The sequence below is a fragment of the Haplochromis burtoni genome, unplaced genomic scaffold (assembly GCF_018398535.1).
Source record: "Haplochromis burtoni strain Fernald_Lab_line unplaced genomic scaffold, NCSU_Asbu1 Contig_260, whole genome shotgun sequence".
In the NCBI taxonomy this organism is placed as follows: domain Eukaryota; kingdom Metazoa; phylum Chordata; class Actinopteri; order Cichliformes; family Cichlidae; genus Haplochromis; species Haplochromis burtoni.
This window is the reverse complement of record NW_024582621.1, coordinates 113093-139079: the sequence shown is the minus strand read 5'-3', so window position 1 is coordinate 139079 and position 25987 is coordinate 113093. Positions and strand designations below refer to the sequence as shown.

The following is a 25987-nucleotide window of genomic DNA, read 5'->3' as shown; positions in this document are numbered from 1 at the left end:
GGGGTGCGCGCAAAGAGAGGAAAGAAAGATTTCCTTACTCTGCAGCTGTTGCTACGGCAACCCGCTTGACAATACATACAGCCTCTGCCACAGTGGCATGAAGGAATCAGATGAATTAACCCCCTTTTATTCCCCTTGCAAAAACACGCGCTCGCTATGTGAAAACCACACCGGCCTTCCCCCCTCTTTTGTTTCCAGCTGGGGCACTCGCTCCCTCTCGCTCCCTCTCTCAATTCACTCAAGAAAAGAAAAAAAAAAAGAGAGAGAGACAAGAATGACCCAGTCAGCTAAAATTGAGACCATATGAATTTTGTTTAATCAAAATAAAAGTTTGTAGTCCACAAGCCGAACCCTGAGCTTCATTATCCGCTGTCACAGAGCGCTATTCTTAAACTCCAAATGGCAGCCGTGTCAACTGGCGTTTTTCTGCTGGCTATTAAAGCTCATGTACCAGAAAAAGATTTTTTTTTCCCTTTCAAATCTGGCATCACTCCTCTCTGCTCTGCTGCAACACTGTGCCTCCACATAACTGGCAAATCTCTACAATCAACATGTCGACTGTTTTTAGACCCGCTATTATTCTTAAAGCAGGGGTTGCTCATTCTGAGGTTTTCCTGTGGCAAATGACCAAGCATTCGTCGGACTTAATAGACACTGTATCTCATCCACTCATTTCAGCAAAATTAACAGCTTGGTTTGCATGGTAGATTTCTCCTCTTTATTAAATCTCTGCATGCTCGATCGCTTTGGAAGTTAAACATCTCATTTGAATGGCTGTGCTGATTATTTGGGGGTGGGGTTAGGGGTGGTAGTGGCATTCTTGTGGCTATCTGGAGTGGGTGTGCGCTCATGTATGTAAATGCATTTAAAAACAAATAGAAATGAGGGAAAGAAATTGCCGAGTATTGTTTCAAATACACTAGAACGCACATCTTTGGACAGTTTCTCCTTGCAGGCTCTCACATATATCACTTCCTGTAGTATCAAAACCCGAGTTGTGCGTTTTAACCTCCACACACCCGGCATGGTTTTTTTAAAAAGTTTCAGAAGTAGTCAAACTCAGGTTTGACATGCTGTCAGACAGGGAGCTTAAGGCCGTCTTAGTAGATGTTCAGATTAAAGCAAACCTACTCAATGTGACAGTCTGCTACGAGAAAAAACAACAACAACATAGCAGTACCTGTTGCCCATAGCTGCTTTATACTGTGCAAAAAGCTCCTTCTTCTGCATTTTAAATCTTTTTCAGGCATCTTGAGGCAGGAAATAAAAAGCAGCACATGTTGATGAATCTGCTTTGAGATCATGCACATCTTCAGCTGCGTTTATTAACTCAAATGCAAATGAAACTACCCCATTTACCCCATTCAGTGCCACACGCACCAGGCTGGTATGTTATTATCAATCCTGCGTTTCAGTGTGTTTAAAGTGCAAATCCCAGAAAATCTGTGTATCCATTTGTTGAGTTGTTGTTTCAAAGCAGTCACTGCCTTAACAGGCTTAGAGTGAATTTATTTAATCACAAACCCTACAATTTATATCCCGTTTCACCCAGGCTTTTAGCACCTGGTACTGTGAACCGATGCAGCAGAAAAACACCCACGCAGTGCATGCCTCCAAGACCTACCAATTTGCTCCAAACTAATCCACAAGGAATTTGCACCTTCATTTACCTAAGAGAAACACCCTCTCCCTGTAAGTTGTAGCAAAACACCTACACGTAATGTCATTTAGTTAGGTTTTTTGTAAATATGGTCCTTTTTTTCCTGCCAGAGCTTGCTACGTAAAGCCCTCTGCATTAATGAAGTTGTCTTCCTGAAGTGAATGTGGGAACTACATTTACTGGTCTGAACAAAGCCTTACATCATCTGGTGTGCACTTCACACTTCCCAAAGAAACAAACAAACAAACTGTGCTTTAGACTGGATCTTTTGAAAGGATTCTGCACAAAAAAAATAAAATCTTGCAACAGTGTCTGCCTGTAATTTAATAAATCTGTTTACTAGAGCTTGCTTTTATCCAGAAATTTAAAGAAAAAAGGGAGATGTATAAGACAAGCCGCTCACAGGTGAAAATTGTTATGATTTTAGACTGGGCTGACATAGCTCCAGGAACGTCTCAAACAACTAAGATTTGGGCTGTAAGTTTTGAGCACAATAATCTCTCTGTATACTTCAGTGCCATGATGGTGGGGACACAAAACCCAACCTCAGGATATCACAAGCTAGTGTAGTCCTTGTGTCGGTCCCAAATCCGGATAAATGGAAGGCTTGCGTCAGGAAGGGCATCTGGTGTAAAACCTGAGCCAAATCAAATATGCGGATCCATCCGCTATGGTAACCCCACGGGAAATAACAGAGCAGATGAAAGTACCTTCTTGTACTTTAAACTGTAGTGCAGAACTAAAAGGCTCAATGTATACGCTTTCATGTAAAGCCACGCTGATATGTCAGCTGGAGAGGGTTTGTCTATTTTACTGATGTCAGCATTTGTGCTTGCTCTTTAGTTTACAAAACATAATGTAAAGAATTATGTAGGGACAATGTAAAAATTGTGGTATTACACAGTTTATCCAGCAGAGCTGTTCGATGAATTTAGAAACCAACATAAAAGTGCCATCTGTATAAAGTGTTCTGGCATTGTTTTTACAACTCTTTGTCAGTTCATCTTACTTTAAATTTACTCTTATTTTTTGTTTGTTTTTGGAAGGATAGAACTAGAAACTGTATAATATGGACGTAGGCAGCGTGAAAATGGTTTATCGGACTCTTTTTTAATGTCTTGAGTTTGGTATTCTGGCTGCTGTTTTAAACCAAGCAAGTGCTGGATAACATAAAATCACCCAAAACTATAAGTTTCATTCTGTATTCAGGAAATCTTAAAAGTAGCGATTGAAACCATAAACTAAGTGAGTCAACCTTTGCTAGCCAGTATAAATAATGCTTATAGCACCTTCCCTCATTCATCGTTACTAGCAGTGGGACATTAGATTGCAATGTCTCAAAGAAATGATGACATATGACATTTACATACATTTACAAACAAAAACAAATACTGAACATTTGAGTAACATCACCAGCTACTAGCATCTCTCCTCATCATGTGCCTTCATAGCCGGATTTGAGTCGACATTGTGTTTTTGACTCAGCTGGTGAAAACATTTTACAGTTTACTTTTTGCAGAGTATAGTTTATTATTTAAGGTTATTTAAGCTGCCTTTTTTTCAGTCCTAAATTGTCACCGGAGGCTGACAAAGGCCTCTCATTCTCAGACATGTCTGGGCTTGTCTCATTGTTGTGGGCACTAGCAAACATAAATGCGTGACATTGATTTATCATTGATGTCATGATATGAGATTTTTATATTACCTAGAAATTTATGATGTGACATGAGGCTGCCCTAGTTGTTGCCTTATTTGACTGAAATGTATGAACTTCCATTCTTCTTAAATAAATGTACATTATTGGGCAAGTGAAACCCCAAACAACAAACTACTTAACAAATACAAAATCCGATTTAAACATTTGGTATGTGTAGCTAGTTAGGAATCCTTATAATATGGTCTAAACATAATCTTGTTTTGTTATTACAGCAAGCCATAGAGTGTTCTCTGGTGTACAAATGGAATGTCAATACTCATAATCTGGTTAAAGGGTGCATCTCCCATCTCTTTTTTTTTTTTACATTTTTAACTTTAGAATTTGTCCATCATAAATACAGATACCCATCTATCGCCAAACAGTTTCAGGTTCCTTTTTTGTACCCATAGGTAGATTTGTTCTGCAGTCGTCATTTATCTATCCTCACATGGACACTCTCAATACAACCACAACAGACAACAATTACACATATTACAAAACAGCTAATATCGACCACTATATTGGCATGCCAATATATCATTATGGTTCTAGAAGAGACCACAATGTTTCAACATAGGATGAAGTTGATCACTCATTTTGCATTTTCATCTAAGTGGACAAGAACTTAACAGAGCCACCAGATTCTCTCATTGTCGTGAGAGCAAATACAGTATAAGAGTACAAGAATATCTGCACATAGAGAGATATCAGGAACTTTTTTGCTCCCTAGAAATCAGCAGTGGCATGAAAAAAAACAATATAAGTGGGACTCTATTTTAAAGCAAGGATAAAATCTGTCATGCAGTAATTAGAAGCTATTTTTGGTGCAGAGCTGAGTCATCCATAGCTCCTGTCACAAGGGGCACAGAACAGCCCTCCTCAGCCCTTTAAGTCTACTCCTGCCCTTTGACCTCCCTCGGGCGGAAAACCTTCTGCGTCCAGGTGAGCACGTCTCAGCACACAACAAGAGCAAAGCATGTTAAAATGCCTTGAGAAAGAGCTTTTTTCTGTTCTTTGCTTCAGCATTCACAGCTGAAGAAGCCGTCTGCTGCCACAAAGTGAATAGGTTTTGTGTGAGTGCTGAGCCTCTACTTAATTCAATCAACACACGAAAGATTTCTAGACAGGCTTTACAACAGCAATAAGTGCTGCTTGTCACAAGACTAATTGCATGGTAAGTTCTCAAACAACCAATCCTGACCCAAGACGGAAAATAATCTAGGCCTGCTATCTGTGGCTGCCGACAAACTATTCCCTGAAAATAACATCAGAAAGCGCCTTGCATGAAGGCAACTTCCTTTTGAGGGAGGGAGGTTGAGGGTGCGGCAGCTGATAAGAGGGAAGACACATCTCTTTTCCAAACATGCAAGGAGTGTAGGGAGACAAGGAAAGGGACTGATTTGGAAAATTATGAAACTCCTGACAGGCAACACTGTGTTTGATTTTTAGAGGATCCAATGTTTTTACTGTGATAATCTTATTTGTCACGACAAATCTGCAAGGCCATCCTATCAAATTAGCGAGGATCTGATGAGGTCAGCATGGTTATGTGATGCAAAAAGGGCAGGAATGGGAAAAACACGAACACAATGACCGTCTCGTATCGGATCTGGTATCGCTGTTATGTCTGTGGTTCAAGGATTGTGAAACCACACTCAGACCCTTCAGAGAAGAAGATATTTGACGACTTGTACAGAACAAACAGTCATATTTGTGACTTAATGTCATGCACTGTTGAGTAATGCTGTTTGCCATAATAGGCCCAGAAATGAAGGCTGGACTTGTGATCCAACTGAGCTTCACATGTTCTTGGTTAGTTTTGATTTTACAGTGACAGTTTAGAAACTTGTTGATTCTTGCATGACGTTAGAAGGCATGTGACATCGCTAAAAACACTGCTCAAACCATTCAGCATTTGAATTTGACAAAAATAAAATGTTTTTTGGTTTTCTTCCCCACTATTTCTAGATATAAACTTGGCAAAACCATTACAGCAAAAGGTCTCTGTTAACGTGTAATTATTCCATTATACTAACAGAGGAGTGGAAAAGAATAAAAGCATCGTCTTTTTGATCAAGACTGTCATCTCATCTCGCCATCTGCTTATTCCACAGAAATAATTTAGATTAAAACACAAAACAAAAACATACATGGTAAAAAAAACATGCTGAAGATACTGTAAATGTCATTTAGAAATTTTGATCTAAGCTTGTTGTGTTATTCATGCATACAAAGATCACTTCATCCTCCAGCGTGAGTAGGAAGCCAACATTTCCATTGTGCTACTGACCTCTGGGAAGTTTAAGTGAAACGATTTCTTATTTAAACAGATAACAATCCATAACAGTATAATGCTGCTGAAATGTCACATGTCTGGCCTTTGGCTATTAGCCACATGAAGGGTCCACTTAGTTTCCATTTAGTAAACAAATTATCTCTTCAAAGACTTGTATGAGTGATTTACATGGAAGAGACCATCAGTACGCTGCCTTTCATCTCTTAATACCAATGATCAGCAGTAATCTATTGCCTGTTCCTCAATAATTACAGGTTAGTCAGAGCAGATGGGTAAAGCTCTGCTTCTGTCTGGATTAAACTGGCATTTGTATGATTTGTGTGGTGCGACTCGTGTGCTTGTGCGCTTGTTGCTATTTTTTAAAAAGCTGAAAGGTACTTCTAGCATTCCTCTAAATGGATGTGTTTACTCTACTGCTTTGCTTTTGCTCTACTCGTTGGATGGTCAGAATTGTGTTGTCAGATCAGTTCTCACTACTGAAAGTACTGTTTGATTTAGACACGAGGCCTTTAAACCAAACAAACACACAATTGCAATGAAAGCAATGACCTGTTTTATTCTTAACCATTAGATCATCAACTGGCTTATACTCGAGATAAATACAGTTTCATGCATGACATTGCATTCTCATATTCAGAGCTACTGTGTAATGATGAAAATGTAATAAAATTAATTACACAGGTTGCCATCATGTGTGAAAATGGTCTGACCACCAAGCCTAAAAGCATGCATGAAAACATGACTTCAACTCTATTTGTTGTAAAGTAACACAGTGTTAAAGCAGGGCCGCATACAAAATAAGCAACAAAAGAGAAGCCTTTCGATTTACAATTCACAGCTGAACTCCACAAAAACAGACCAACTTCAGAGAAGGCAACCAAAACCAGTGATCAGGACCTTTCCCACAGCAGTTTATTATCACAGTGAAAGGGCTGTGTACACATGAGCCTGGAGGGCTGGAGGTGAGTAAACCACATAAGACGCGACCACACCCTCCTGCTGCTCCCTTTCTTTTCCACAAAAAGAAAGAAAGAAAGAAAAACCACCAGAAATGGACTTTCCAACCTGAAACCAGACACCTATAATTAGCTCACAGTCCCTTCAGTTTTTTACCAAACTAAATTTTTTTTTAAAGTTTTCTGAAAAGTCTGGGTGTATGGCTACATTTGTTTTATGACGATAAGATTACACTAATACTATTTGCCATCTGGAAATGTAACAAGGCCATATGTTGCAGAATACAAGAAGTAGCATAATTCTTTACTTCCTCTTTAAGTCCTACTGACCTTAAACCCCTCTGTCTAATCCCTTTGGTCATGCTGGGAACCCAAAGCCACTTTAGTGAAATGGGAAAGAAGTGAAGGCAAGTTGGTCCAATGTTTATCACTCAGGCCTAAGATGTCCTGTAGATTGTAAGGATGTATGGTAAAGCTCACAATGTAAAATTACAAATAGGTCAGACAGTTATTTCTGTTTTGAAAACAATCAGTCAGCTTCTGTTTAAAGGTGACCTATAAAAACAATTACCATCATCATTTAACTGCAGCATCTACTGGAGCAGCTTTGCATGACTGCCAGTTCAAAATAATCCTTATTTATATTATACTGGGCCTTGATGCAGCCATCATTGGAAGACTTTCTTCTGATTGGCTGCCCCTCCTAACTAGAAAAGCTGTGCTCTGAAGACCATATTAGGGATTTTCCCCTCTCTGTGACATCAGTGAGAGCCAAGAGTTGAAAAACTTTCTCAAACTGGGCATTTTATAGGGGCCTGAAGCCTGAGCTTTTGACTCACGGAGGTTACTTGTATGTACCCTGACCTAATTATTCAATACTCTGGCCATATTTAACTTGGGCATCCACCACTGCAACAATATACACATTTTAAAAAGGAAAACACTGAGAAAGGGTACAGTAAGTCAACTTTACTACACAATATGAGAATGATCTAGCACTACATAATTTGGCTAACCTTTTCTTTGAAACATCCTAACACATGTAGGTTGCAAACTGAGTAATAAGTGGTATTTTACACAGCCAAAAATAACAAGATCAGGCAATAACCAGGCTTTGGAAATACCACATTTGATGTTGACCAGAGAAAGATGATGTTAAAAAAATGTTTAAGAGGTAAAGTCAGTGTTTAGGCTTCACCAGTGGGCCATGTTTATGACTCCCACAGTGTAATATCGACAAGACCTTGGCCTGGTTCTGCATCATCTTGCGCCAACACAAGGCCAAAAAGATGCCAACAATATTAACTTTCCAAGCCTGTCTGCAGCCTTGCTCAACGTCTCATATGGGAAGTAAACATGCCCCGGCATTATCTGAGCTTCATGCGAGAGGTAAAAAGCTGAAAACAACGAGCAGTCCACTGTACACCAGACATGTTTCAACTGTTACCAAGGAGGTTAAAAAAAGTCTGGCAGCTCTAGTCGTTCCTCATTGAATAACCTCCACACCCTTGGCAGTAGGTTCCTTTTCAGTGAAGCAGATAAGTATAATAATAGTAATAGTGAGCGAGGTAAACAGAGAGAGGGGAATGTATGAGCTTCAGAGCGTTCTGATTCACGCATACAAAATCAACAGGCACTGATGAAGGGCTGTGTGGTTAACTAAAAAAACAATTTTTTAAAACTCCCATAGTCTCAAATGTCGCTAAGTGATGTTGGTATGACAACAGCCAAGAGTGGAGCAGCAGTACGCCTGCATTTAGAGATGGTGAGGCAGCGGGTATTTTCCGTGGTTACAGTTGGGTCAAACAGCAAAGTCAGCAACCGCAGCCACATCTGTTCAGCTGGTTAAAGGCCGCTGCATATTCCAACACAGAGCAGCTGGACAGCAAAATAACTTTTATTGTGTTAATGCACCATTTTTGTTTGCTGGCTTTGTGTGTGTGTGTGTGTGTGTGTGTGTGTGTGTGTGTGTGTGTGTGTGTGTGTGTGTGTGTGTAGCCTAAGGACAAATATCGTGAGCACAGCTGTCCACCCACTCTAACAGAGCTGGCCATGTGATGTCAGAGACATAAAAGTGTGTCGTGTTCTCCTTAGACTACTGCTAATTCACAGGAAGATTCGATACCTGCTCATCTTCTCAAGTCCCAACATCCGCATTAAAAAATAATAACAAAAAAAATAGGGCACAAATTTACATAATGAAGTATGGCATCTATGACTAAATCACTAGTCATTAAAGCTTAGTTTCATGTATGATTCCACATTACCAAAGAAAGTAGTTGTGAAATGTGTTAGGAAAGATATGTTATAGAGATGGCTGGTGAATCAAACACGAAGACATGCCTGCACAAAGCAAATAAGGGCAAGGTAAAACCACAGGCAACCATTTCAAGTTCAGACTAAACTGTGGCTGTTAGATGACTCCCTCAGAATAAAAAGCTACAGAGAATTCACTGCCGATTTAATACCATCCGACAGCGACGACGCCGGATCTCAACGTCGCTTCAGCTCAATCGAACTTCTCCCGGTGCTGCCGACTCGCTGCGGAAAGGGTCATTTCTCGGGGCAAGTGCAACAGAGCGCGCTTCATTGAAAAGGCCCCATGCAGTTTACAATAACAAGCCTCCGGGTCACTTAACAAAACTCTTTCAGTACGACATCTAATTTAAAGTCGTCGTGCATCCTGATCTAGACGCAATGCCACATTTTCCTGCATACAGCAGTGTAGTGTGTGTCACACAGCACATGGGAGTCTCAGCTGGCACTGGTCAAAACATTCCTCTGACAGACCACACAAGCTAACCACTGTATGCTGCTCAGAAAGCTACAACAGGAGCTACAAAGAGCCCAAAGAAGAAGTAACAGTGTGGCAGCCAAGACATCCCTAGTGTGAAAGATGAAGGTGCCATCACCAAATGGGCAAAAAAAAAAAAGCACGCGTGGCAGGATTTTTGTGACTTACGGAGTTGAGCGTTAAAGTTTGCTCCATGTATGGCGCTGTGTGCTTTGCCCGTCTTCAGCGCTGCTCCACACGCCTGGTGTGTGTAAGAGAGTCCATCCGCTGGATCTCGCGCGGTGCGTGTGCAAGTCTGTGTTTGCAGTGCAGAGAGGCAGAGCTGAGCGAGGGAGGAGAGAGCGTGCAGAGGAGCCGAAAATCCTGACAGCCACTGAGAGTTCAAAAGCTCCCCTCTCTTCCTCTGCTGCCGGTTCCTCTCTCTTTTCTCTCTCTCTCTATCAATATCCCTCCCCTCGTTTTCTCTCTCCCTCCCTCTCTCGCTCTCTTTGCTGTGAATTCCTCCTCATTCCTTCTCTATTTACCTCCCTCTCCGTCTATGTGTCTTCATGCCCTGTCTGGGTTTCTGCTACGCCCACAGCATACATCTCTTACCCACAATCATGTAAACAAAAGCCGCTAATGTTTCCACACCTAAAAGAAAAGGAGAGGGAGAAACTTCAGGCACGGAGCAAAGAGGCAAAAAATTTCCCCAGCAAATTTACCCGAATCAAACGGCACGCATTAACCATTAACGGCTCGCAGGAACAGATGTTCTCAAATGCCGCAACACCTCCGAACATAGTCAGATTGAGCACAGTCGCAGCAGCCAGCTAATGGTGTCATCTTTGCAAAGTTGAACACACTGTCGTCTGCTGAGCATGGAGGGCGCAAAGCATCTGTTTGCAGCTGAGTGTGTGATGAGTGAGACACAGGCTTACAGCACCGGAGCAGTGGGATGTGGGGGGCTGTGTGTGGGTGTGTGGGGTGGTGGGGGTTTGCAGTGGGGCTCTGAATGAGAAATAATACAAGGATGTACAAAACAGGACGCTCTTCGGCACGAAGAAAAGCTTAGCATCGGAGTACTCTCTGAGGGAAAAGCAGCAGGGGCAAAAAAAATGAATTACTACATACACAAGCACAGGGTTATATAGCAGTTTCTTCTTTTGGTGAAGAAGGAAGGCAAACACTGCAAAGCAACAATACTACTACTACTATGACATGTCAGAGCCGTGTGAGGAAAGATTCCAGAAGTATGCTCATTTCTGGCCACTGTGTCACCCATAGTTTCAGATTGTTATGGACACAAAATGCTACAAGAACGCATACAGAAGTTATCCATGAGGGGGAACTCGTAAAGAGCCTCACAGTGTCCTTGTGAGTCCAGATGCACTGAATGAGAGCTTATCGTGTGTTTTCTGAAAAGGCTTGTTATGAGAACAGTCCTTCACAACTATACACAAGTCAGAAAATCCTGCAGAAACCAAACACTTGGACAGGAGTTTCTCCCTGTATTAACCTGGACATCACATTTTGGGTTATTTAGACCAAAATACTCAATTTTGCTCTACAAGGGCCTTATTTCCACTTATGAAGACATTATACATTAGACATTATACTGCTACTGTTCTATCAAGATTTTAAACAAATATCCTCATATGTGGCTCTAATTTTTCATAAAAACAAAAATAAGGCAAAAAAAATGAATCTGGTAATTCTTTGTTTTTACATTCATCGGGCCCCAAAATGCCCAAATATCAAAGAGAAATTAAAAATACATGCCGTAGAAGAGCTCGGATCTTAGGAGGTTAAAGAGTCTTCTGAGGTAAAGAGTTTACTACAGTGCATCAGCTTGCTGTGTCCATCATTTGTCACTTATTTTTGCTCTGAAGGGGACCACAACCTTTAAAGTAGGGGGGAAACAAGTCCTTAAATTTCACTTCATTCTTCAAAGATTCCCATGCTAAAAATCATTTCCTGAACAGGTCATTCTCCAAATCTGGTGCTTAAGAGGCACCACCCAATTCTGCATATGTGTAAGTCTATAAGAACCAAATTGGTGCCATTGGATGGCTTTAATTTGCTATGGGAGAACAGAGTTGCTTATAGAAAACCTGATATCTGGCCATGACTGCAAGATGAAAGCTTGTGAAATTAAAATCCAGAGCAGAGCCCGAGGTGCACACTGAAAAGTCTCTGAAAATCATAAATTCCCTAAACTCTTATTATTTGGAATGTATAGCAGTACCGTGACTTAAAACTGCAGATTAAAAACAAATTTTATCACTGAAAATTTGAATTTGGGATTTTTGGAAATCACACACACCACATCATACTGACTAAAGAATAGTGATATCATACGGCTCGATCTGTGGAAGTGCATTAGTGCATGTGGCATGGGTAAAATACACATTTGTGAAGGCACCATTAATGCTGAACAATATATGCAGCTATATATCATCATATAGACATCTTATTAAAGGAGGGCCTATGCAAACCGCATTCTGCATGTAGAAGCACAGCTCTGTAAAACAGAGTCTGGGTCTTAAACTGCCACCTGCTGAAAACATTTGGCACATTATGAAACAAAGACAAACAAACCCACAATACAGCAACCTGTTATGAAGCTCAGCTCTAATTTAAGCAAGGATGAGCAATATTTTGCTTTAAGCTACAGGCGTTAATGTCGTCAGTTGGAAATACTCACACTGATGTTAAAAGAATCGTTAAACTGTCCATTTTGTTTTATATTGTTGCACAGCACAAAAAATGAGCCCTATATTTCAAAACAAGCAAAGTTACATTTTTTCATTTCATTGTATTCCATTTTTCTGTCATTTTATAGTGTCCCTACATAGATTATATATAAAACATGGACACAGCCACCATAAGATTACCCATTAATTCCTGAAATCTCATTGTGATACTCACAACTCATTATTTTCACTGTGGCACTGCTGGTGTTTTGAAACCAGGAGTAATGGGCACGTAGATGTGAGTGCAAAACTGAGAAAAACTAACTACTTAAGACTGAAAAGCTGTTAGTCTGACTCTTAATTTACAAAATGAAACCTTGTTTTATTTGAAATCTCCTGAAACTAGCATTTAAGCAAATAGGCCCGCTGTCTGTTTTGAATGCAAGTTTAAAAGCTCTTTTACAATGGCTTCATTTTTCAGACAATGAAGCTATAGTTATCTTTTAGATAGCATGTAATTACTAACAGAAGTCATGTAGTACTCTTGTCTGTAGATAATCAACACTTAGTATCAAAACATATGCTGTATTTAACTGAGCCAACTGAGACTAGCCTAAGCCTGCCTCTCTTTGTTTGTGCCACTGCAGGTCCCACCAGCATAGAGATGATAAAACAAAGATATCAAAGATCTACAAAACAATGTAACAGATCAAACTAACGCTGAGAGACAAGGGGGGAAAGAGATTAGATAATTTCACAGACTGCTTCAAGCATGAGAACACCTACCTTTCTATTCAGCCAATGTTATTTTGTACAAGCAGAGTATATGACAGCTCAAAACATCCCCTTTTAAATTTAACAGCAGGCAGGAATAGACACCTCATAACAGCACTAGAGAAGAGATGTCTTAGTTGCTAGGGGTGATGGCATACTCAGAGGCAATTTTAGTCTTGATTGATGCAAAGTAATTAGCTATTTCTGGTAAGTCATAAAAAGTAAACAATGAAACACACCGTTAGACCCACGCATGGTGAGGAAATCTTTGCACACGAGCCAACAAGAAGTTACGAAACAAAATAAAAATACACTTTTTAATTTTTTCAATTTTTTTTTACTGGTAAAAGTTTGTAACCTCGCTTAAAAAAAAAGCTACTCAGATTCGTACATGTGAACATACAGTGAGGATTAGGAGATGAAGTGGGAGGTGGGGTATTATAACCTATAGCTGATTAAGAAAGTAGCTTAAGACATCTTGGGGTAAACATTTTAATATTATTAACAGTGCTCTTTAGTGTGTGTTGAGACATTCCTGAGGAACATTTGTGGTGTGATGTTTTGAGTGCAATGTGGATCCTGCAAGTGTGCTCCTATGTGGACCCACAATATAGTCTGCCACTTTCTGGATCATTTTTGCGCCTGTTTGTGTGCATTCGGAGCAATTACAAGACATAAGAGCACGTGTGTGTGTGTGTAGTTTTGTGAATATGAATCAGAATCAGCGTGCCTAAGTAATACGTGCATGCACAGAAAGAGGGTTCCTCAGAAACATTAATATGAGAAAATGTGAGCATGATATTCCATCATGCAGCAGCGCTCATTAGTGACACCAAACAAACAGGAACATGCCTCTAGCTTACACAAAGACCACTTTGTGAGCCACCCCTTGCAAACATAGAGTTCAAGGCAACGGAAATGTGAGGTTAAAAAAAAGAAGAGAAAAAAAGATGAAGTGTAAAAGGGAGGGGGTATGGTTCAAACGTCCACATTAATGAGGTAATTTTTGTACATACAGGCCAACCAGAATGGGAAGGACAGAAGAGCATCCGAGCATTAAAATGAAAAAACACTTTCCATGTTTCAAATTCATAGCATAAAGGGTGAGGAAGGAAAAAGAACTTACGTCAAGGTCATCCAGCGATCGCGCCAGGCTGAGACGTTTGGCAGAACGACGTTTAGACGCACGAATAGCGCCTATACCCCAAAACCTGGAACCCTGAAGGCAAGAGTATTTAAAATCACCATTACTGATTTAACTTTTGAACACAAGACACTGTCTCTCCTAGAAAATCAAGTTACCAAACTACAACTTAGTAACTGTTAAACTACTGTCACTGACATCTATTTATCTACAGAAATTTTTTGCTTATTTAACTGTAAAACACGACATTTGCTATGACTGTCAAAGATAATGTCATAATTTTCCGAGAACTGAAGTGTTTGTGACACGTTTTTGCCCGGAGAGTCAAAGATAATGGAGTTACTCGCGGATAGGAGAAAATGAAAATGTAACAGTATAAGCAAAGTGAGAATTGAATTTGAGATGAGTTTGTTCAAACACATCTTTCTGGAAATCTAAAATGATCCGCGAGATCTGACAGATTTCTCTCCTGGTGCTTCTACATTCAGATATAATTGCACACTAATGTCACAGTCTCTCGGACTGCAGATGGAAACACAATCGCTAATATCTTAAAGATACTGCATTCTAACCAGCCACCGCATACTCTTGTGACTGGAGAGGTTTTGTGTCTATTGCTTGCAGATAATTACTGCTGCATGACATGGGCTCTACCCTGTAATTTGTCTGGCTTCCTGTTCAAGATAGTCTTTTTTTCTGATCTAATGCAAGCTGCTGGGAAAAGATGCAATCAAGCTCTGACTTGGAAACACAGGGCAATGCTTCTCTTAAAGAAATAAACTTAAATAAAAACTCCAAAAAATATATCACATGAGATTATTCTGTAGCCAAACTTAATCTAAAGCCCGCTGCACGTGTCCCTGATTACAAAGTTATTTACAAACACAAGCTCGCCTACATGCTGACTAATTCGAGTCTGTTGCTTAGTGAAAAAGCCGACTTCAGAGATACTTTAGACGTGTAATTGTGGTTCTTGGAGCTCATGGATACACAGGGACATCTTGTGGACAAAGAGGAAACCAACAGTAAAAAAAACCTCTTTATAGAGTTGCACATTAACTTTCAGCAGGTGTTTTCTGAGCTCAATTGACACACACTGCACCAACTGAGCGTTGAGCAGTGGTGTTTTATTTCATGTTAGGTGCCACCAAAAACAGACTTACTAACACCCCCTTGATGTCGGGAAACTCAATTCTTTCTGAGCATTTAATAGTTCAAGAGCCACTATAAGCACAGAAGCAGATGCTCTTGCCTCAAGGTGACAGGAATAATAAACTTTACATTTTAGCAAAGAAACCTGCACAGCACTTAAGTAAAAGCATTTAATTCAACAAGAATACAAAAAAAAAGTTTTAAAGAGTTTGTGAAAGACAGGACACCTCATGCTTGTTGCTGATCACATAAAATGTCTCTGTCAGGACACCTATAAAGATCCTATAAACATCACCGGGTACTTCAAGAGGACATATTAAGGACCTACTACAGGGACGTCATTTCTGACTTGTATTCTAGTTTACTAGAGCTTTGCATGACTCACACCTCAAAATAATGCTTATTAATTTGATGATGGGACTTGGTGCAGTTGCTCAGTTCATTCTCAGTCTGAAATAGACTATTTTACGTCCTCCCTTTTAAAACTACTTTCTTGGATATGCTGCAGCATACAAAGAGCAGGTAGTTGGGCTGCTGTGTGCCATTTTTAATTTGAGCATCTGCAATTTTAAAAGTACATACGAGATAAAAACAGGGGGGGGAAGCATATAATGGCCCCCTCACAAGTGAAATTAAAAAAATATTTTCTAACATTTTTGCCCTTTTTTGTAAATAACTATCAAGAAATTTTAACCTTTTGGGTTCTAAAACATGATAAATATATGATTTTTCATATTTGACTCTTGTGGAAGTTAAATGCCTGAAACCTGTATTTCAGATCACAGATTATTTATACATACTCATAAACCTCATTAACTACTTCAATGGCAGCATAAGAAATGTTTATTTTTAAATTCTTTAGATTGCAGCTTTAAAGTAAAAAAAAAAAAAATAGAAGAAAGAAAACAAGAAAGAGTGTCTTACTTACATTTCTAGTGCTGCCATCCTTTTGCTGCTTCTGTCTCTGTTCTACAAACTTTCTGGTCCATTCCTCCCTGGGAGGCAGCATCATGACTTCAGCTGACTGGTATCTTTCCGAGGGTATCTGGCTCATTGGAGGTGGCAGGTTATTGGTGCTGGCACTAAGACTATTGTGTGAGGGCCAGTTGTTGTTGGATGTTTCACATAGTGCTGGATCACTACTCAGGACTTTTGGCCACTTTGGCTTTGAGAACCACCGTTGGCTCCCTCTGAGAGGATCTCCAGAGAAGTTTGTTTTTTTATCCAAACGCATAAGAGGTGGTGGGGGCTTGAACTGGAACTGTAGTCTGGGTGGGGGTCCTCCATAAAAGCTAACTAAAGAATCTGGGCCAGGTAATGACTCTGAAAGGGAATCTGTGCTGGTAGTGTTCTCTGGATTAAGTTTTTGGCCATTCTTGGAGAGGGTTATTGGGGTGAGGCCCTCAGCCAGAGGATAATCCCATGGACAGCTGGGGAGGTGGGCCCCAGGATGGTTTTGGATCACCGAAGGGAAATCCCTGTCCGCTCTCTCCTCAGGGGGAGAAACATTTCCAATACCACTGTCCCCATTGCTGCTGGCACTGCCACGTTTGGCAGTGCTGACGTTCTCCTTGGCATGCTCCTGGGCTTCTGCGTCCAGTTTCACTCTTAGTCTTTCCACAGCCTCCCCCATGTCGCTGTAAAGTACTGTTACAAAGTTAAGAACATCCGGGGGAGTCTGTGGGAATTCCAGGCAGCCCGAGGCATCTGGATCTGGAGTGCAGTTGAAACCAAAACGGCCAGCAATCCCAGTGTGATCCTTGTGATTTCCCAGATCTGGGTCAATGAAAAAAACATGGCAGGAGGCACGCAGAGGACTATCTTCTGGCACACGGCCATTAATAATATGCCCTGTGGTGACCAGGCAAAAAAAACGTGGGTCTTCAGTACACACAGCCCCCAAGACCAGGTTCTCAGCAGGGAAAGCTGCCAAAACAGCTCCAGCGTCGTCACAAAGACGAATGCAATCAAACATGATCTTCATCATCACAAGGGTATGGGTGTCCTGCTCAGTGCCCAGCTGTCGGATTCTCTCCAGAATGGCCTTTGAACAGTCCTCTGATTCACTAGTGTTCAAAATCAGCTCTGTGGAGCTCAGGTAGCCAACCACCAAAGTCATGTTCAAAACACCCCAGTCTGGATTGGCTTCGTCTGTAATAACAGAGTCTGCATCCCCAGACGTGGAAGTCTCCTCCCTTGGCTGCTCAGCTAAAGCACTCCACTGCTGTGACCACTGTGACATATCCGGCTCTGAAACCGGCCTCTGTTTGGCGGCAACCGAACAACTTGCGTTAAAGGAGGAGTTGCTTGAGTCATCTGAGACGGTGCGGAAAACACTTGCCTTTTGGAAAACGCCACTTTTCTGAGGAAACCCAAATTTCACATCATTAAGGATTGGGTTTCCCAACACTCGGCCTTCAGCCTGCACCACCAAGCACAGGGGTCCTTTGCAGCTGCCAATCAGCTGCACCACAGCCTCATGAGAAGCAGTAGACACGTCACTTCCATTGATGACCATGATGCAATCTCCTTGTCTGAGCCCCACCAAGTATGCCGGGCTTCCTTCCAGGATGCCGCTCAACATGCACGGCCTCTGTCCTGAAATAGTAAAGCCATATCCAGCCCGACCACGGATGACCTCCACGCTCTTGAACTCACCGGATGCATTCATATCCAGACGCCTCCTCGCGCCCTCAGGCTGTCCCTGTATCCTCATCTTTGTTGCCGCATGTGGGAACTGAAACACTTGCCCGTTGCCAACACTACTGTGTTGTTGTCATCTTATGGTAACACAAAGCAAAACACAAGGATAAAAAGTAAAGAAGACGACATGTTTTTCCACCACATCAAATTGTTCAAAGACTTAATAAATTACAACTCATGCATTAAAATGTCAAAAATACTTGCCAATAAACGACAGCTCTAAAGTTCTTTGTGAAAACTAATGAGAAGTTCTACAGCACATTTTATTAATTACATTAAATGGTTATTTTATTGATGAATACTGCTAATAAATAATGTAAAGACCATATACTGAAAACAGAATAACATTTTTTAAGTAGTGTTAGATAAAGCAGGGTGTTTTTCTAGCTTTCTTTGCTCTCACCTAGTCAACAAATTAATTTAATTTAATCAGTTTCATTTAATAACCAAGTAACGCAACCCACATCAATCTTATTTCTGCAATTATCTGTCAGAGCTAAAACAGAGGCAGCTTTTATGTGCAAACACGGCTCGCATATTACTCCCAGTCACCCCTCCACCCACTCCCCAAAACACACCGCCAGCTGGCTCCCTGCTCACCACCACTTTAATGAAAGACTCTGGTGTCGGTAAGCCAGTTTTTAAATGTTCCAACACTTAAGTCACCGCCCGAGTCATTTTATGAGGGCAAAAAAACCGAAACAAAAATAGCGAAAGCTAGCTCCTGCTTTACTTTTTTTTAGAGTTTAGACTTTAAGGCGACAAACAATGTTAACGTAGCTCGAAACTTTGACAACAATTAAGGCCTTATCGGGGAAAAAAAATTAACAGTACCTGCTTTTAAAGTTGTGCCAGAAAAAAAAGCCCACGGGTTTTACGTTTACGTTAACACGAGTCTACCACGTTTACATTTTCCGCTTCACGCGTCCATTTTTTTTCTCTATTCTCTCCCTGCAGTGATTCGGTACTCCATATGGCAGAGCTCGAGGGCACCACCTCCATCCATTCACTCACCACGGAAATCACAAAGCGTCTTTCACTGTAACCATGACAGCGTAACGTCTCCGGAACATGTGACTCCTCCCACTGGCCAATCAGCATCTCCTTTGCGTTCAATATTCAAACAGTGGGAGTGACGCTATTGGCTGACAATGATGGCAGTTGACAAGCTTCATTTTTCCCTTAAGTAAAGTAAAGTATGTATATATTTTTTTATTTATATATGATATTTTTAATAAATAACTCTGCTTAAGTATACAAGTGAGAGCACAGAAAGTTCTCTGGAGACTCTGTAATCACCCCTGACATATGTCTAAAAGGAGGAATATAATGAAATTTAAAAGGCACTGCCCATGCAATGGTGATAAGTTGATCACTTAAAAACCAAAAAGTAAAAATAAAAAAGGTCTTACCCATATGACTCTGCGGTTACTGCAGTATGTCTCATCCACTTTGCCTCTGGTTAACTCCTTCCCCTCCACTCGACTGCGGCTCTTTACGGCGGATGGTGTGTAAACACTAACTCTGGTCAAAGGGCTGCAACGGTTGCCTCACCCCTGGCCTTACTACTCATGTGCGGTGTAGCTTACTCATTTGCAAGAAGCTGACAGCCGTTTTGACAAACCACTATATAACAACAGGATTAGAAGTCTAATGCAATGACGTTGCACTTTGTGATTTATTTATTACGGCTGTGAGCAATGAGCATACTATGCAAACACAGGCCACACAGTTCAGTGTGTTATAAGGAAACAAACGATGTTGCTTTCTCATTTTCATGAAGGAGTGACTTCCTTTGAGCTGGTGTAATGTGTGATGGAACTAGCCTAATCCCCCCTATTTCTCCAAATCCTCTTAAAATGGGCTGAAAGGCAAAGACCTTAATATTTCAGCTAACGTCAGCCTCCACCCTCTGTGTATTTTGCATCCCAATAATTGTACTGTAGAGTCACGGAGATGGGGGATGTTAGAGTGAAAGACAGCAGCAGGTTATCTTTGCATAGTTGTCAGTTCTCAAGAAACAAATCTGCGGGTTTCTGCCTTGAATGAAAGCTTCTATATATATCAAATCCTAAAACTAAATGCTGTAAAAATGCTGTTATATGACTTTTGTTAGCCACTATCAGTGGCTTTGTTATGATACAAATAGAAGAATCTGTCTGACTTGTCAGAGTCTTATTATGACTAATGACCCATATTTCTAGAAATTTTTATGTGGATATCAGTATAACACTATAAATATCAAGGTTACCAATCACTCTGTCACATTCTCACGCAAAAGAAAGTCAGGAATGTTTCATTAAAGCTACTATTTTGCACAAAAAGACATAGTCAAGGTTTCTTTTTCTGAGAAATCTCAAGCAGCTTGTGTTGCCATTTGCTGGCAGCTCTTTACCAAATGACTGCAGTAACAGTGGGGATTACCGCCTAAATTCCTGGTTCATGGTTGCTACAAATTGGCCTGTTTTGGCATCAGACCTCCCATGTAACATGTAATTATCCTGGCAAAGAATAAAAAGTGATGGCTGTTGTTCCCACAGTGATTTTTATTAGGGTACTTGGCAAATTATCAAGAAATCTTATACAACTGTTCCTAAAATGAAAATGTACAGTGGAGCCTGACTTAATGTTGATGCTAAAGTGCTAACAAATGCAATAACATGTTTATCTTGTACAAATGATGCTCCTCCAGAAATGGTAAAAGCCTGTATTCATGCCTGTCTCTACCATTTCTACACAGAGCTTTACTCACAATAGGATAAACCTGGAATGCCAAAATAAAATACATCATTTTTTTGTATTCAACAAGGTTATAGGTGAGGCAATGCCCCCCAATAAAAAACAAAACAAAAAATATACACTTTATGGTTTTCCCGGATCCTTCACACCGCTCTGACCCCATGTGGCTGATGCAGTGGCGGGAAGCTGGATCATCTTCTCCAGGAGGTTCATCATGCGCTCCTGCAGCTGCAGGCACTGGACCTGGAGGAGGTTCTGTTGGTGCACGGCTCGACGCACCTCCCTGCACGTCTCCTCCATGGCCCGGCTCGACTTCTTCTGTTGCTGCAGCATAGCCTGTAAGACTCGCAGTTTCTTCCGCTTCAAGGACAGGTGCTTGCTGGCCTTCCTCTTCCTGGCCGAGATAGGATGTGAGCTGGGGGAGCAGAGAGGGGAACCTTTCAGAGCAGGCAGTGCCTAGTAAAAAGAGATCACACTGGGTTCGCATTTTCACAGGTTAGTTCCACGACCTTCAACATAACATTGGTTTGTGTGCATCGGCTCCTCGCGCCGAAGGCAGAAATCATAGAAGTAAATCATTGCAAGTGTTTTACAATGCTAAAGGGAGTGAAACATGGCTTATTACTGGTAGCAACAATCTACAGATTTTAGCTGTTTTAATAAGAAGACAGCCCTGAGGACACATCAGCTGGATGCATGTTTCTGATTTTGCCTAACCAGTACAGGCAGATTGTGGGCTGCAGTTTTCTGGAGAAGCAGCATGAGTAGGGATGGGTATTGATAAGATTTTCACGATTCCATTTTTGATTCTGTTTAACGATTCGATTCTTTATCGATTCTTTTTAAAAAAGGAGAACACTAAGGTCGATTAGCTTAGAACTTTGTTTTATATCTTCTCTTTGAACAAGATAGAAATTTAGGAGTAACATGGCCTTACAAACCCAGCAGTGAGATCTTAAGAGATCCACAGCCTATGGGGTGTCACAGGGTCCCCAGGAAAAAAAATTGTAAATGTAAAATAATAACATAAATATTCTTCAGTAGAAATAATTACAATTACAGAAGAATATCCAGTAATGTCCCTGCCTACAATTAAACACATCTGCTGTGGCAAATGGGTGCAAGCCTTTGACCACAAACTTAGTCACTGCTCGGTGACATTCGTCTATCCTGGCCTGAAAGGAGACGCTACCGGTAGTCTGCAGCGAGAACTGGCAGCATCTGAGCCAGACTCTGTCTGTCTGTCTCATCATGGTCACCTAAATGCACAGTAATGGCAGGTTTTGTAAGAAGGCAGATCGCATTAACATAATATGCACTGTTAGTTGATTATTTACCTGCTGCATTAACGGGAGAGGACGTACAAACGCTGCTGCCGGGTTGAGATTAACGAGTCCGGAGCGGAATTAAAAACACGACATTCATTTAAGGTCATCGTGTGTTTTGTGAGCAAATGCTTTTGCATACTCGTAGTGTTTCCTTCATTAAATGAAATATCTACTTTGCAAGTATTGCAAGTTACCCTGTTGTCATCCGTTCTCGTAAAGTATAATCAAACTTTTGAGCGTTTGAGCCGCCATGTTTCCTGCCAGGTACATGACGCTCCGCAATGTGGTGACGTAATTCGTGGCGACGGGAATCGATAAGGGAATCGTTTGCAAAAATGGCAAACAATTCCAAGGAATTGAAACAGTGGGAACCGGTTCTCAGCAAGAAGCGGTTTTCGATACCCATCCCTAAGCATGAGTGAGCGTTTGCTGTGGTGTGCCACAGGAAACTAATGCCAACAACAACAATAATGACAAGAAAACACATCCAGATTGAATTTTAGTGCATCAGAGTGATGAGGGGTTTTTTTTTAAAGCAAGAACTTTTTGACTCATTTTTCAGCCCATCAAAAGTTGATTTGAGGGCTAAGGCTTGGTTTTAGGGTTAAAGAATTAGGGTGAATTTAAGACTTTAGCACTTAGCTGTTATGGCTAAACGTAGAGTTAAGAGGCTTGGGATTGCATGAATGTCCCCAGAAAGATAGTGTGTGCGTCTGTCAGTGTGGAAACACTTTTAACAAGGAACTACATTTAGCCCCCCCCCCAAAAAAATGAGAACCGCTCATCTAAACAACCTCAAAATTGAGCACTGCCCTTGCCAGAGTCCCCAGCGACAGACTCACCAAGTCTGGAGTGGATCAGAGGAACAGACAGACCTACATAGATTATTAGTAAGTAAGTAAAGTAAGTATACTTTACAGAAACTAACAAAACTGTTAAAACGCAGAGAGAAAAAAGCAATTGTGTATATAATTTTAGCATTCAAGGTTTAAATAAAGCATAGCAACAAGTAACCCAGCTGAGGAAAGGTAGTCACTTTCAGTTATAGCTGGCTAGCTGAAAACTGCATAAAACTGTATATCTGGTGGGTTGCTTCTCTGAAACAATAGCATACAAAGGTCAGTTCATCTATTATTATCTTTATGAGTGTTTCAAAAGTGCACATATTCACTATGACACACACATGCACTGTGTGTCTCCTCTATTTCCTGTTACCTGGAGCCCTGTGTGTGCTCACTATCAGAGCTCAGCGAGTCCAGCTCTTGTTTGATCTCCATCTCGTCCGAGGAGCCTGTGTACTCTGGCAGGAATCCCATCAGCCCCTCGTCTGACTGTGGCACCAGGTTGTCTGTCGACTGGGAGGAAGTGGAGGGACCCGCTGCAGAGGCCTGAAACTCCAAAGAGTTCACCCTGCCGTTCTCCAGCGGCTTGGAGAGGATCTTCTCTATGGCCTTGTAGTACGGCCAATCCGGCGCCTCGCTGCCTTCGCCAACTGTAGCTTTCAGTCGCCTGTTAAAGCAGAGAAAATGTAAAACGAAAACAAAAAAAATGGGTGGGGGGGGTTGGTCATGCAGCAGCTGGAGCCATGACTTTGGACCGGGGTTTTGCACTTGCCTGTACTGAAAAGACATATTGGTGATTTTCATCTTGATCTCTTCCTTGAAGCGCTGCTCTCCTGTCAGCTGAAAGAACCTCTGGGACATCTTCTCGTAAACCTTAGCGTTCCTCTTGCTCATTTTCAGCTCGTTGTGGTGTTCCTCCCACACGTACAGGAGGGCTTTCATTTCGCCATCGGTCCAGTTCGGGGCCCGTCTGTGTTTCTCACTGTGGCCTGGCATCAGGTAGCTGAAACCATCCTCTGATGCCATTTTTTTTTTAAATTTTTTTAAATGACTCTCTTGACCTGTGCTGGTTCTGTTTGCAGAGCTTTAGAGGTTGGTTTTGAAAGCCTTTTACTTCGCTAAAGAGCCGTGTTGAGTCTCCAGTAATGGAGGGATAGAAGCAGGAAGGCACACACACACACCACCACCCTGCGTGTGCCTTTCCCCCTAGTCTAGCTGAAAGAGGACTCAAAATGGGGCCTAAGGCAGGAGAGGAATCCGGTTAAAAGCTTTTAGTGGTGCGTGATGTCACCGTGACATCAAGTTGCCCTGGCAACGGTGAGGGAGGCCCTTTATTTTCCCTCCCCTCTCCTCTAACCACTCCCATCTGCTCTCTCTCCCCTCCATTCTGCTTCACTGGAAGCACAAAAAGCTTTTAGTTGAAAGGCAGCAGTGTGAGCGCACAAGACTGCTGATGGTTTTGAAATATGAGCCTCCGGGGAGGGGAGGAGGGGAGGAGGGGTGGGAGGGGGAAAAAAAGCACTGAGAAGGAGGAGGAGTGGAGACCATGGGTATGTGTTTCCCTGGCAACAAGGCAGTGGATTTGGTAGTCAGCCAGCACTCTGCTCCATTTAAAAGCTTTTAATAATACACAAGTCATTTTGAGATGAGGAGAGGGAGGATTTGCTTTATCTGGCAGGATGCGGGGAAAAAGAGAGCAGAAACACTCGCAGCCTGCAATTCAGACCTGAGAAAGCAAGCCCAGGCATCTCACCGCAAAGCTGTGAAGCTCTTTTTTTTTTAGGTGGGGATAACAAAAGGGAGACATCAGACGAAACGGCAACGTGTAGTGATCAACTGCAGGCAACCATCGAAGCAACACAACATGCTGTCTCCTGTAATCAGCTTTCTTTTCATAGTCATGGTCAGCAGACAATGGACCCCTGCAGAAAGGGCTTCTCTGACCATTTGGGGACTCCCTCCCCCCACCCCCATTCCAGTCTCTGCAAAGGGCGGCTCTCCCCTGCCCCTGTGCGCATTAACCAGTTTATGTGCATATTTCTTTCCTTTCCCTCTACCTCCCCTGGTCTCATGTTTCTCTCAGTAGCATTTCCGCACTGAAGCCCCACCGTCGTTCACACACAGACAGCAAGTTGGCAGCAATTCAGCCCCTGCTTTGTCTCCCACATTTTTAATTTTATTTCTTTTAATTTTGCCACCTTAAAACTGGCAATGCAGCAATAATCATCATGTATTCTCACTTTAGGTGCATTAGTGCCATTAGCTGCATTGCGTCCAGTTTAACTCAGTTGCAGGCTGATTAGATCTTTAACCCATCTGCTCCCCACTAACCTGACAGGCGGGCGCTGCATGTTCATACCGCTAATTGGCAGCTTTGCCCGATCCATCACATCTGTCACTTAAGATAAATCTCTGCCGTTGCAGAAATGGAAACGCAAACGAAAGTTGACGTGAAAGGTTCTCGGTGTGCTTGAAGAAATCTGACTGACACTTAAAAAGATTTTTTTTGAAAGGGTTGCAATCGTTACCCCGTCGCGTTTTTGCTCCGGATTAAACAGTTGATCGTTTTTTGACTGAGTCTCAAAATATTAAAAATAATCTGTCACTTCGGCTTTTTTCAGCATCACGCCCCGCCCCCTCCTCTCTCTCTTTTCTCTGCGGTCCTTTATGATTGCATTTTAGTTACCGTTGTGCATTTTTTCATTCAATAAGGTGGAGGTAATCCAGACTAGTAATCCAGGAGCCAGACTAATCTGCGGATAAACGGTTTGATGCAACGTCTGCAGGCAGAAGTCACCGTTGTGAGTGATCAGTAAAATAGAGCCACTTGGTAAAAATAAATAAATAAATTGTATATATGTAAACAACACATACTCGTTAAGGAATCTTTCATTTCTAATTTCACCTCACTCACAGTGTAGTTTGTATTCACACATAAAGCATTTCAGAAATTATCAAATGTTGGATTAAAATGTCCTATCAGCCGATTTAACAAAGTTTTTCAGGAGAAACTGAAGAACTTAAAATCTAATACATCCAGTCTCCTTTATAAGCATGCTGCTTATTTTTCATGCACTCTGTAAATGGTAAATGGCCTGTGCTAATGAGCCTTGATTTCTGCTGCGGCATTCAGATGGTACAGTCATCTTGCCTTAATAGTTCAGGCTGCCAGTGGTTTAATGGTGCAGGGATTTAAACACCACAGCATACCTGAGTGTTGTTGCTTAC

The 25987-nt window shown here is 41.6% G+C and overlaps 2 protein-coding genes across 5 annotated transcripts in view; both read right to left on the bottom strand.

Moving 5' to 3' along the window:
* Nucleotides 1-19304, bottom strand: part of rgs12a (regulator of G protein signaling 12a) — a 54914-nt gene extending 35610 nt beyond the window's left edge. For 2 of the 4 annotated variants that reach the window (XM_005939639.3, XM_014339183.2), the window contains exons 1-3: nucleotides 18685-18887; nucleotides 16076-17927; nucleotides 13978-14070 (exon numbers count right to left, since the gene is read on the bottom strand). In XM_005939639.3, the coding sequence (XP_005939701.1) occupies nucleotides 13978-14070; nucleotides 16076-17863 (1881 nt within the window). In that variant the 5' untranslated portion in view covers nucleotides 17864-17927; nucleotides 18685-18887. Of the gene's footprint in view, nucleotides 1-9570; nucleotides 10325-13977; nucleotides 14071-16075; nucleotides 17928-18684; nucleotides 18888-19262 lie in introns of those variants that run through there. The other 2 variants (XM_042227435.1, XM_014339185.2) reach the window with 2 other exon arrangements.
* Nucleotides 19305-20315: 1011 nt separating this feature from the next.
* msantd1 (Myb/SANT-like DNA-binding domain containing 1) lies at nucleotides 20316-24204 on the bottom strand. The gene is made up of 3 exons (XM_005939638.2): nucleotides 23532-24204; nucleotides 23133-23426; nucleotides 20316-21004 (listed from the first exon to the last, which is right to left on the bottom strand). Exons 1-3 carry the CDS (start codon nucleotides 23783-23785, stop codon nucleotides 20713-20715), a joined length of 840 nt encoding a protein of 279 aa, XP_005939700.1. The 5' UTR covers nucleotides 23786-24204; the 3' UTR covers nucleotides 20316-20712.
* Between the last annotated feature and the right edge of the window lie 1783 nt (nucleotides 24205-25987).